Source organism: Otolemur garnettii, unplaced genomic scaffold, assembly GCF_000181295.1.
Source record: "Otolemur garnettii isolate 467f Iridium unplaced genomic scaffold, OtoGar3 scaffold00079, whole genome shotgun sequence".
Classification (NCBI taxonomy): domain Eukaryota; kingdom Metazoa; phylum Chordata; class Mammalia; order Primates; family Galagidae; genus Otolemur; species Otolemur garnettii.
In genome coordinates this window covers 7,053,933-7,066,472 of record NW_003852474.1, presented here as the reverse complement: position 1 = coordinate 7,066,472, position 12,540 = coordinate 7,053,933, and the positions used below count along the sequence as shown (strand labels likewise).

General features: G+C 43.1%; 1 protein-coding gene across 1 annotated transcript; it reads left to right on the top strand.

The window, feature by feature from the left end:
* Positions 1-225: 225 nt before the first annotated feature.
* Positions 226-12,060, top strand: NMS (neuromedin S). Its single transcript, XM_012807927.1, has 9 exons — positions 226-301; positions 2,877-2,932; positions 3,534-3,584; positions 6,991-7,014; positions 7,103-7,156; positions 8,507-8,581; positions 9,864-9,899; positions 10,475-10,516; positions 12,022-12,060. The coding sequence occupies exons 1-9, from the start codon at positions 226-228 to the stop codon at positions 12,058-12,060; spliced, it is 453 nt and encodes a 150-aa protein (XP_012663381.1).
* Positions 12,061-12,540: the final 480 nt, after the last annotated feature.

The window sequence follows — 12,540 nt, the reverse complement described above, 5'->3', positions numbered from 1 at the left end:
TAAGGGCCCAGCATGACATTTATGAGGAAGCGGGGTCCTCCTGTGCAAAGCTGATTGCTGGTCAGCCAACAGGCTCCAGGGCGCTGCATATAAAGGCACCTTCTCCACTGGGCTGTTCAGATGCAGGGCAGAGGGTTGCCTCTGCCTGTGAAACCTGGGGACATGCTCAGGCCCTGTCATAGCCGCACACATCTGTGGCCAGCAAAGAGAAACCAGACTCCAAAAATGAAGCATCTTCTTCCCCAGTTCCCTTCCATCTTGGTCATCTGCTGCTTCTGCATGCTACAGATCCCCTCCTCAGGTAAGAGGACCCTCATCAGACCCCCCCACCCCCCGCCTGTCTAGGGAAGACTGAGAATGATTTTTATCCTTCCAGGGGAGTTCTGGAGGGAGTCCAGCTTTCCCCTCTACCCCCATTTCCACTCTTTTATTTCCTGGCTTTGAATTTGCTTCTAACCTTTAAGAGAGGATGGACAGAGAGAGATGCTGCAGCCTTTTACCAAAGAATACTTTCCCCTGTGGGACTGGCTTTAAACTGCTCCTACCCCAGGGGATCCTGAGTACTGCCGCGGAAACTGTGAAAGGCAGGCATGCCTCAACGTGGGTTGGGGGAAGGTCACACTTTTTAACCGTTAACACTCCCTGGGTTTTGAAGAGACGAGAACAGAAACAGTAAAACTGAATTTACAGCCACAAAGACTGAGAATTGATGGGCATTTGGAGGGGGGCTGGGAAGGAGCGCCCACGGGGAAAGGAATCTTTTCAAAGCCTTTCCCAAGGGCTCCAGAGGCAGGATCCCAAAAAGCACAAAGGAGGCCTGATCTGGGGCTGTGGCGCTGTCCGAGGTGCTGACCCGCTGCGGGCGGCGCTTCAGCAACTTCGGAGATCTGGAGAGGCTGCCAGGAACGAGCGGTGGAGTGAGGGTCTGCGTCGGGAATTCGGGAATTCGTTACTATTCGTTACTACCATCTCTGTAGGACGCAGGGAAGTGTGCCCTGGGAAAACAGCTAAGGTTGAAAACACAGACGATTTAAAAAGTTTAGATGTTTCCATTCAAATTTTTAGGGGAGTAGAAAATCTTGGAAAATACATTGAAAGAGAAAGCCTATTTCAGACAGTATGTTCATTTTGTCATGTCCTGTAGTGTAATTACAAAACCTGGGCATTGCAAGGAACCTTGAGGTCATCCGGGTTTAACCTCTCAAGGAGTGCAGGAATTCCGTGCTCGGTTTCCCTGCAGAAAGTCTTCCAGATTCTATTTGAGTACTTTCAGCGACCTCCAACTCACTACCAGCCTAAGACAGCCAGCTGCTGCCTCTTCTGGGCTCCTACGGAATCCTGTTTATTCCACTTTTGGAAATATGTTATTACCTTTCACTTATCTTTCTATATATTTGTATCTACCTCCTTCTTTTTCCTGTTTGACTTTATGTTACTCAGAATAGGGCTGCTATGGTCTTTGCCTTTGTATTATAATAACATAGAACCTGCCAATAAATCCTTGTAGGATTGGTTTGGATTACTTTGCATTACTGAATGATTCCAATCATCAAAAACTTCTTTATACTAAGTTGAAAGCTGAGCACATGTCACTTCTAACCAGTAGTCCTAGTTCAGATTTTTGTGGAAACACAGACTAAAACTAATATCTCAGCTAGGCGGTGCCTGTGGCTGAAGCGGCTAAGGCACCAGCCACACACACCTAAGCTGGCAGGTTCAAATCCAGCCCGGCCCACCAAACAACAATGATGGCTGCAACCAAAAAATAGCTGTGCGTTGTGTCGGGCGCCTGTAGTCCCAGCTACTTGGGAGGTGGAGGCAGGAGAATGGCTTGAGCCCAGGAGTTGGAGGTTGCTGTGAGCTGTTATGCCACAGCACTCTACCCAGAAGGACAGCTTGAGGCTCTGTCTCAAAAGTAAAAAAAAAAAATAAAACTAATATCTCATACTCATGACGGTTCTCACAGCGGTTGAAGGCAGTTAACATACACTTTCTACTTCTCTTCTTTCCAGAGAAAACTATGCTTAGATGCTTTAATTCTACCTTATATCCTACATTGCAAGTCAGACTATTACCTTTCAAGGTTTGGGTGCTATTATTTGAATCTAGTGTACAGTTGCCTTAACTTTCTTTTGGCTCTTGGAGAGAAGGCAGGGAGCAAAATATCACTTTTTTTTTTTTTAATTCACGAGCCATGTATTCTTTGTCCCACAACTTAAAAAATCCGAGGTCATGGTTTTATACTTATCTATTTAATGTCATGAACTTTAAAGTCATGAGCTTTCCAATCAATTCTGTACAGCTGTTCTACTACAGTATAGCTGTTCTTCCAAGTGTTGTGTCATATGCAAATGAGAAGAGGTGTAGATTAAAGTCAGGTAAAAGTTGCTGGCACAGTCTGGCTGCATCTGGCTGCATGCTGGTAGCAGCCTTCCCCAGAGCCCCACCCTGGAAAGTCTGATGGAGCAGAGAGATAGGTATTTGTATACCTTGAAATTCCAAGAGTGTCCTCTTCATATAGTGGTGAGTAGTTAAAAAAAAAAATTCCTGAGAGTGATTCTGATGTAAACACTTTGTTGATATCATCTCCCAATATTCCATCCTCATAAATTCCATCAAAATATAAGCTAAATTGTCACCTTTGTATTCATTCCCCCTTTTTCCTGAGTGGCTAGTATTTTTACTGAACACTGGTAAACTAAAAACATGCTGTTTTAAATTAATTTTGTACAAATCTCAGATTTGCTGGTGGTAGGTAGAAATGTGTTTGGTTTATTGTTGTGATAGAACCTCTGTGTCTTTTTCATGATATGGATTTAGAAGTAGATGCTACATCCTCTTTCTCTAATTGACATTTTTATGATTTCTCACAACAGGGTTCCCACAGTCTTTGGCTGATCTTCCAGATGGCTTGGACAGTGTACAGCTTGAGGTACCCTATTGTTCAAGTAATGTGAGATTTTTATCTAGTCTGGGCCTTGGACACATAATGTGGCTAATGCTCACTTAAGACCATTTGTACTATTTTAAGATCAGATTTTTGGTTGCAGCAGAGACTCACTGTTGCCATTTTCATGCCCTCATTTAATGCACCCTGAAAGTTGTATTGAAAGTCGTGGCCACTCTGTGAGAAGAGAATACAAGGCTCATAAATGGGACAATTTTAGAATTTTAAATATGTCGTAATAGAATTCTGTTGACTAAGGAAATTGTGCTTATCTTTAATTTATTTAAAAATTATTGTTGACACATAATAGATATACATATTTTCAGAGTACATGTGATATTTTGATACTTCATATGCATGATAATTAAATTAGGGTAATGAATATTCATCACCTTAAACATTTATCTTTTCTTTATGGTGAAATTATTCGCTCCTAGCTACTTTGAAACTATTATTATTACTTATTACTTATTATAGTCACTGTACTGATTCAGCAAACATTAGGTTTATCTATTTTTGTACCTGTTAACCAACCTTTTTAAATGACCTCCTCTCTTTGATTAATTTTCTTTACTTTACTTTTTAGAGGCTGACATATTGTCTGAGTCAGCAGACAACTCTTTCTAGCCAATCTAAGGTAAAAAAAACTAATATACATACACTGATTCCTGTAGTTATAGCAGTGCATACGTTAACACCATAATTGATATTTGCAATAAACATCCTCTTTTGGTACCTACAGAAGAATGCTCTGTGTATGTGTAAAAGTGTGTATGTATGAGGGAATATAGCTTTGGGAAATATCAAGTGAATCTTTTAAGTGTAAATTATTATGAAATATATGTAGTTTGTATGTATTCTTACGATTATTGTAATTACATGTATAATTATAGTAATTGCGTATATCATTACATATTGTACATTAAAAATTGATATATATGCTCTTTTTTATTGAATAGTAACTGTACATTAATGCACTTCTGGGGTATAAAAAAAATTGATATATATGATATAGCAGTTCTCCAAAAACAATAGTTCTCGTTTAAAGGATGCTATAGTAACTACAATAACTGCACAGAAATATTTCAATGAATATGAAGTAAATGTTGATTTAATTGAAAGTACAAAGGGGTGGTCTCAGGATAGCCTGTGATTCTTAGCGTAGGCTGTATGCTTACACCCTGGGCTACCTCTCCCTTCCCTCTCTCAACCCACAGCATACCATACTCCAGCCACACTGAGTTTCTCACTATCCCTCAAATGCGCCAGGCCCTCTGTGTTTTTGCACAGTCTTTTCCTTACTCAGTAAGGTCTTGCCTCATTCACATGCTGCAGTTAACAGTCTAGAACCCAAGATTAAATTGCAGGTTCAAAATTGAGCTCTATTTAAATTGGGCAGTTTCTTAAGTGCCCTATGCCTCAGTTTTCTCATCTGTTACATGGGGATAATACTCATATTAGCCCCAGAATGTCATCATGAGGAGTGATTGCTTTAATATTTATGGAGTGCTTTCAACAGTATCCAGAACATGGTAAATGGCAGCATTTTGGTGCTACTTGTTACTATTGCCTCTTAATGCACCTAATTCTTATTTGTTAGGGCTCAAAAGTCACTTTATCTCTTAACTTCATGAATATAGTGTGCCTATTCCTTCTTATCTTCAGTTAACCGTCATGTATACATTTGAAAACAATTGTCCTCTGTTATCTTCAGAAATAATTTTTTTTTTTTTTGAGACAGAGTCTCACCAGAGTCACCCTTGGTAGAGTACCGTGGCATCCCAGCTCACCGCAAGCTCAAACTCTTGAGCTTAAGCTATCCTCTTGCCTCAGCCTACCAAGTAGCTGGGACTACAGGCACCTGCCACAACGTCTGGCATTTTTGTTGTTGTTGTTGTTGTTGTCATTATTGTTTAGCAGGCCTGACTGGGTTCAAACCCACCAGCCCCAGTACGTGTGGCTGGCACCCTAACCACTGAGCTACAGGCACTATGCCATCTTCAGAAATAATCTTTATTGCTGTGATACCTGGAGAAAAAATTCAGGGGGAGAACTCAGCATTCTCCATCTCTTTGCTATCTTCTTTCTCCCTGCCTTGCACTAAGGGGTTTCTCTAGTCTTCACATGAAGTCCATGAAGGTGTTCCTTGCATAAGCAGAGCCATTGGAAGTGTGGCTGTCATATGCATTACCTCCAGGATCAATTGGATGCTGGAGGTCCCTAAGTGTAAGGGCCTACTCAGAATGAATTTCCCTCCATTTTCCCAAAGACTATCCCATCCATTATTTCCAGTTGCAGAAAAGAGAAGGGTTACTCCATGAACACGATTGCTAAAAATATTTTAAAGCTACTAAGAGAGAGAACGGCTCTTCTTGGCTTTGCTGCTTCCTGAAATGTGACTTTTAGCATGCCACTTCCTCTTCTCGGGCTTTGGTTCCCAATACACAGTGCCTGGATGAGTTATGTGGGCTCTAAGTTCACTCCTGTCTGGTCCCCGGAGAAGGCCAGGTCTGTGACTCTTGGGACCTTTATCTTGTGGCAGTTCAGAAAGCAGTTACATTCTGCAAATAATGACATCTGCCAGACTCTTTTGTGTTTTGTGTTTCTGGTCACCACATGGTGTTAGAAGAAGTTTAGATGAGAAAAGAGGCAATAGGTTCTTGTGAACAGAGCCCTACTAGTCATTTTTTTCAGAAAAGACTTTTATTGAGCGTATGCCAGGGGCCAGTGGCTGGGGATCCAATAATGACAAAAACAAAGAAAAACCTGTTTTCATAAAACTCATATTTTAGTTGGAAGAAATGGGTAAAGCACAAGAGTGATAGTAAAGTTTTAAATATATTTTTTCTCTACAAAGGTCAAAGTACAGCAAGAAAGTGGCATATGAACTATTGAGCAGGGTCATTAGAACCAGGACAAGCATCTTCACATTCCTCACTATTTTTTAGCCTAAAAAATAGAAGTAACAATGTAGAGTTGATGGACATGATACAAAAAATAGTTGTTTGTCCAGTAGGTGTCCGTGAACACACACACACTCAGTACTGTGAACAGATACTGACAAGAAGAGATCAGGAGGTATAAAAATAATAAATACTTTCTGATGGCTACAAGCGGTGATGACAAGGGGCTAGAGAGTTAATTTCCACCAAGCTTTAATTATCATGTGTGTGCATGTATGCACACGTATGACTGTGTGGTGGGGTGGGGGGATACAGAATACATAGGTATTGCTGTTTCCACTAAAGAAACTCTCCACAAAGTTTGCAGGAAGATGTCATTGTATTCACAGAAGTAGAATTCGAAGTATTATGAACAATTTTAATTTCTGTCTTGATTGAGCTTTGAGCTGTTTCCATGTGAATGAGATGGGAAAGATCCATACTAGTCAGATCAGCACATTTAAAAGATTGTTCACAGCAATCGTCTCTAGCCATTTTATAAAATAAGGACGTGAAAACTTACACTATTGTTTTGTGAGATGCCTTCCTCACAGCATATCCTTGAGTCGGATGTGTACATAGACAGCTTTCATGTATGCAGATTGGCGGGGGGGGGGTCCACTAACAAGGATTTAGAAATGATAACTCTGACTATCTGCAAGAAGGGCAAAGATTCATACAGAAAACTTTCGGAAACAAACCAATTTCGGTCAATTCGCACCGTCCCTTAGAAATAAAATGCTAGTATACACCCAGTGCCAATTAGACTGCAGTGGTTGTTTCATTCCATCTCTTTGTCAGATGGCTTTGTGCATCAGAAAGTAGATTTTCTTCCCCCAAATTAAAAAGATAAAATGAGATGAAGATATAAAATGACGATGTGTTGCCGGTAACCTTCTTTACTGTAAGATCTTGCGTCAGCTATATTCTTATTAAATTTGTGTAAGAGAGGAATTTCTTTTTAGCTTGCCAATTTATTTTATAATATTCTGATAAATACAGTAAAGTCCATGGCGTATGTAGTGTCTTATATTGAAAACCTCATCAGTTTCCTGCCCCAGTAAAATTCCATATAACTTACCCTCGCAATTCTCTTTCCAGGATAACCAAGACAGAAACAAACGGGTGAGTACCGCCCAGCCCAGTAGCAAATGAATGCAGCTCTACTGCCAGTGACACTCAGAGCTAATATCACTTTTATTCTCTCATTTAGTTTTTATTTCACTACGCCAGAACTCAGGAGCCAACACATCCAGTTAAAACTTGGGTCAGTATTTTATTGTAATCAATAAGTGTGCTTTTCCTCTGCATGTCTTTCATCTCTTCCTGGTTAATACGGGCAGCCAAGTAGCAAAGCTGGGATCTGCAGACCCCCACTCCCACCCTCACCCCATAGTAGCTTTTTAGGGGCTTTTCTCTAGGGCTGCAGAGATCCTCTCTCTCCCTTTCTGTGGTGGCTGGCAGATCTAAAACTTTAGAGAATAAATCACAGAAAAGAAAAATAAGAAAGAAATAACTTTTTATTATGCACTTAAACAGATGTCCAAGAAGAGCCTGGTGAGTACTGTGCTCTCTCCACATTGTTCCTTATACTGTCTATTTTTAAATTTGTGTTTTGTGATGTATATAGACCCTTCCCCCAGCAATGATCCATGGATGTGCCCCTCCCATGGCCATGATGATGTGTGTGTGCAATGGGAATAATAACCATCACCTTTAACTTTCTTACTATAAATTTGAGTTACCCTTGGGAGCAGTTTGGTTAGGTAAATATCTGTGGCATATGATTGAAGGAATTTGGGGGAAGGTCATAGCATATAATTTTTAATCCAGGTGCCCTTTCAGGGCAACTGAAATTTTACCATTAGAAAGTCACTTATTTATATATGCAAGGCTCTCCAAGTCTTCCAGAGGATCCCTAAGAAAGCAAATACTCATAAAGACATTTTTCTGTCTAAGAGCCAATCAGTATTATAGGTCTAGGTAGGGGATTGGATAGAGAGGGGGGATATTATCAAGACCAAAAAGAGCACCAAGAAGGGCGAGAGAACAGAAGGGGAGAGACAAACTCTGTGACACAAATTAACTTTTACTCTAAACCAGAGCACTGAGGGTATTCATGGGGACTAGATAAGGACAGCTAGTATGCCTGCATGCATGTGAGCAGTCACAGACATACAAGAAAATAGAAATGCATGGGGGGTGGGGAAGGGTTAGGGTGCTGCTCTTCTACCTGGTCCCCTGGATTAGAAAAACCCAGAAAAACTACACCTGGGGAGCAAGAAGGATTGGCATGGAGCTGCTTCCAGGATGATGCATTCCACGTTAGGAGTACAGAGTGCTAGGGGTTCAAGGCCTGTCCAAGTCTGATTTGCCCTAAGGAGATAACTTTAAGTGATGTGTTGAAATTGAAACTTGCAATCAAGGCAAGCAGCTCTTTATTGGAAACATAAAATTTCAAGTTTAGGCTCGGAAATGGATTTTGCTCTGAAAATTAAACCCATTTGTAAGGGAAGTGAGTCGCAAGGAATGCACATCGCCCTGGGCTCTCCAGATATTCCTCTGTTGCTGGTGTCTGGTGTTGAGTCTTAACCCTCTCAGTGCCTCTTCGTTGCAGGTTCCTCCCGTGCATCCTTTAATGCGCCTGGCTGCCAAGCTCGCCAACAGACGGATGAAAAGATTTCTGCAGCGAGTATGTACTTTTTTCCTTCCTCATAGTTTTATGCCACTGAAGGTTCATTTATCCTTGGGGTTCACATTCATTCTCTCCTTGAATCTCAGTGTTGGGAGGGAGCTCTGGGCAGAGCAACTCGTCCTGTGAACTCAAACTTGCACAAATTCCTTGACCCCTTTAAGCCTCAGTTTCCTCCACTGTAACCCCAGGAGGTGGCTGGAAGGGCCCAGCATGGTTCCATTCCTCTCCTCTTTTGCCCTTTTCATCTCTGTTTTGTTCTGCTTTTGTGTTGTTTAGTCACTTCCTTAGTCCCTTCCACCTGACATGAAATGTGCCCAGGTGATATCCTCTGTTCCCTATTGCCCTGCCCACCTTTTGTCTGTTTCTCAGAGCTTTTTATTTTTTGAGACAGACTCTCACTTTGTGGCCCTGGGTAGAGTGCTATGGCATCATAGCTCACAGCAATCTCAAACTCTTGGGCTTAAGCGATTCTCTTGCCTCAGTCTCCCGAGTAGCTGGGACTACAGGTGCCCGCCACAATGCCTGGCTGTTTTAAAAGATGGGTTCTTTCTCTTACTCAGGCTGGTATCAAAATCCTGAGCTCGGGCAATCCACCCACCTCAGCCTCCCAGAGTGCTAAGATTACAGGTGTGAGCCACTGTACCCAGCCCTATTTCTCAGAGCTTTTTAAAGTTTTTTTTTTTTATTTTTAAGTTTAGAAATTACTAGTTTCAGTAATTTCTATCCAAAATGTTAATGAAAGTCTTATTGCATGATAGTAAGAACAAAAAAGAAAAAAACATATTTCTTTTGGATGTCCTGTCCCCAGGTAGGGTGACCAACTAGTCCCAGTTTGTCCAAGACTTCCCAGGTTTTAGTTTGGAAAATCCCAAGACTTCCAGTCTCTGGGTATCTGGCTGGTCCTTCTGTGCACAGGCAGCAGTTTGTCTGATCCCCTGCTGACTGCAGGCTTCCAGGTTCAGTCTGACTCCATTCTTACGCCAGATTTACAGGCAAAGAACATGCGGAAGCAATCCATTTCAAAGTTGGCGTCATTCGGAACAGCAGGGAAACTTAACAGAGCTTGACACAAATGGTGGTAACTCAACCAGGAAAGCAAACTTGCCTTCCCCATCTAGAGCTTGTCATTGGCCACCGTCAGCCATTCTCCCTAACTGCTTTTGTGCTGCAGACTTCTGACTGCTTTAGGATGGAAGCGGGAGGAGCAGGATCCCCAAGGCCAACTGCACAGTTGTGAGTGTGGTACCTCTTGAATTAAACCATGCCTATTCCCTTGCAGGGGTCGGAGGCTGCTGCAGTGGGCTTTAGCAAGAAGGTATGTGAGCCCTATGGACAACGCAATCCTAAAGAAAGCTCCATGTGAGAAGGGCAGGGCAAGACTTGGAGCTGGCCACCCTGCAGCCCCTCCAGACTACTTCTGGGAAGAACTGGTCTCACACATGACTCTGAGAATCTTCTGCTGAGCATCTTCTAAATTCAGATTTCCCTGGGGCAGGAAGGAACAAGGGGCAATGCCGCTGGCTATTAATATTTCATCTCTAGTCTTACAAATGCATTTCCTGGGGCCATCTGCTCCTGAGAATTTGCCTTCTCTGCCTCAGGGGCCCACATGCAGTTACCCAAACGCAGCCTAGCATTGCCAGCTAACAAAGACCAAATGAAAATAGTTCTCAAACTTGAGGGTGCATCAGAGCTACCTGGTAAATTTCAGATTTCTGGGCCCTCCCTCAGAGGTTCATTAGGTCTGGACTGGGGCCAAGAGTTTGTATCTCTAACAAGTTTCCAGGTGGTATTGATGCTGCTTCTCTGGGACTACCCCTTTTGAAAACTATCCCCACAGATATTTTTGATGAATGTGATTGCATAATAGTTTATGTTTTTGTTTTGCAGGATCAAGCTGCCACCTTGGGACGACCATTTTTCCTTTTCAGGGTATAACATATTTCCTCATCTCTGTTTTCTGACCCTGATTCACTGCAACCATCCCACTTAGGAAGTCATTGTAGAATGGGCAGAATTGTTCACTGCCTGATGAACAATTGTGGGGACTCTCACCCTTCACTGGGCATGACTCAAAGTCAAAATCTCCTCCTACAAGCTTGTAAAGACAAGGTCCAACATGACAGAGGCTGGGTACAGCAGAGTTGAGGGGAAAGGAATCTTACTGATGGACAGACAAGGAGGCAGACCAGGGTCTGAGTTTGTGTTTCAGAACAGCAGTCCCCAACCTTTTGGACTAGTTTCAAGGAAGATAATTTTTCTGCAGACCAGGGTTGGGGGATGGTTTGAGGGTTACTTAAGTGCATTGCATCTCTACCTCAGATCATCAGGCATTAGATTCTCATAAGGAGCATGCAACCTAGATCCCTCTCACCGCAGTTTATAGTAGCATTCATGCTCCTATGAGAAGTTAAGGCTGCCACTGATCCACTGATCTGACAGGAAGCAGAACTCAGGCAGAGGTGTAAGTGATAGGGAGCGGCTATAAATATAGATAAAGCTTCACTCTTCTGCTGCTCACCTTTTGCTGTGTAGCCTGGTTCCTAACAGGCCATGGACCTGTGCCAGTCCATGGCCTGGGGCTAGAGACTGCAATTTTAGAGCAATAACATATAGGACACATGGCTCCCAAACACACTGGCAGGAGCAGTTCAGGCACCAGCCTTCCTCCGTCCTAGGTAACACAGAAATTGCAAAGGTCACAGAGCCAGAAGTTGTCTTTTAGTGTTTGCTCTGCCATTCTCTAGCTGTGCTCAACCCCTGGGAGCCTCGGTGTTTGTGTAGAAAACTGAGTAAATCAGACTGGATCTGTGCCCCCAAACTGCATTCTGTAAATCACTGAACAGGTACTTTTTAAAATCAGATAAGATTGGAAATCCCTGCACCCAACATTCACAAAGACTCGCATGCACACTGGCCCTTCACAGGCTCTAGAAGTCCTGTGGAAACAACCTTGTTTCACTCGCCATAATCATCTGTTTCCTAACTGATTTGACAATGGAGAGTCTTCCCATCCCTTCCCCACTTCTACCACACATACCCCTGTTTGGTCTGTATGACCTGTTATTCTCTGGAAAGTACTTTGAGAAGAGTAGATCCTCATGGTGTCTCTAGGCTGATCAGTCCTGACGGGTGGTCTGTGGGTCTTCTCATCACACCAGCACAGGCTAAGGGGTAGAAGGGATGGTGGTGGTGGGGGACAGGAGATGATGTTGGTTCCTAGGAGTAGCAGGAGTCCTAGAGCACTTCCCCAGAGCTCCTATGGACTAGCACTAGCATGGGGCAAGGCTCACCAGGTGGGTCCCAAGGAGGAGGAGTGAAATCCTGGTTAAGGAATGAGGCCTTACCATTCAATATACAGAGGAGCTGGACTAAGATCCAGGCCCCAGACAGTTGTGTCTCAGTATCTGTAAGCCATGGCTTTTTTTTTTTTGCAGCCAAGGAATGGAAGAAACATCAAGGACACAGCTCGGTAGATAGTCCAAGGTCAGCTTCATTGCAACTTTTGTTTCACAAGCAAATATTATGTGCCTGATTAGAGGGCCTGAGAGGCAGCCAGGGGACCCTATGGAACCCCCAAGCACCCGACCTCTTCTCCTTTCCTGACCACAGCATCTCCTGACCACTCCTGTATAGCAAAAGCAGGATGTCCTGGGCAACATTGCAGCCTTCACTTCTATGACTTCTCTCCTGGCCCCTCTGATAAGGAAAACCCCACACTGTATGCTTGGGTGGTGCACCAAGGAGCCCCTGGAAGATACCAGGTTTCCCATAGTGGAAACATTTCTAAGTTCAGCCAGGCAAAGCTGTTCTCTCCAGCCCAATGATGCTCTGAGATCCAGAGTTTAAGTCTGGGGAGATTCATTGGCCTTCAGGTCTGTGGAAGAGGAAAATCCATGCACCAGGGCAGCTTTGAGACTCTTCTCTATGTCTCATGATGATATGGCCCCAGGGAC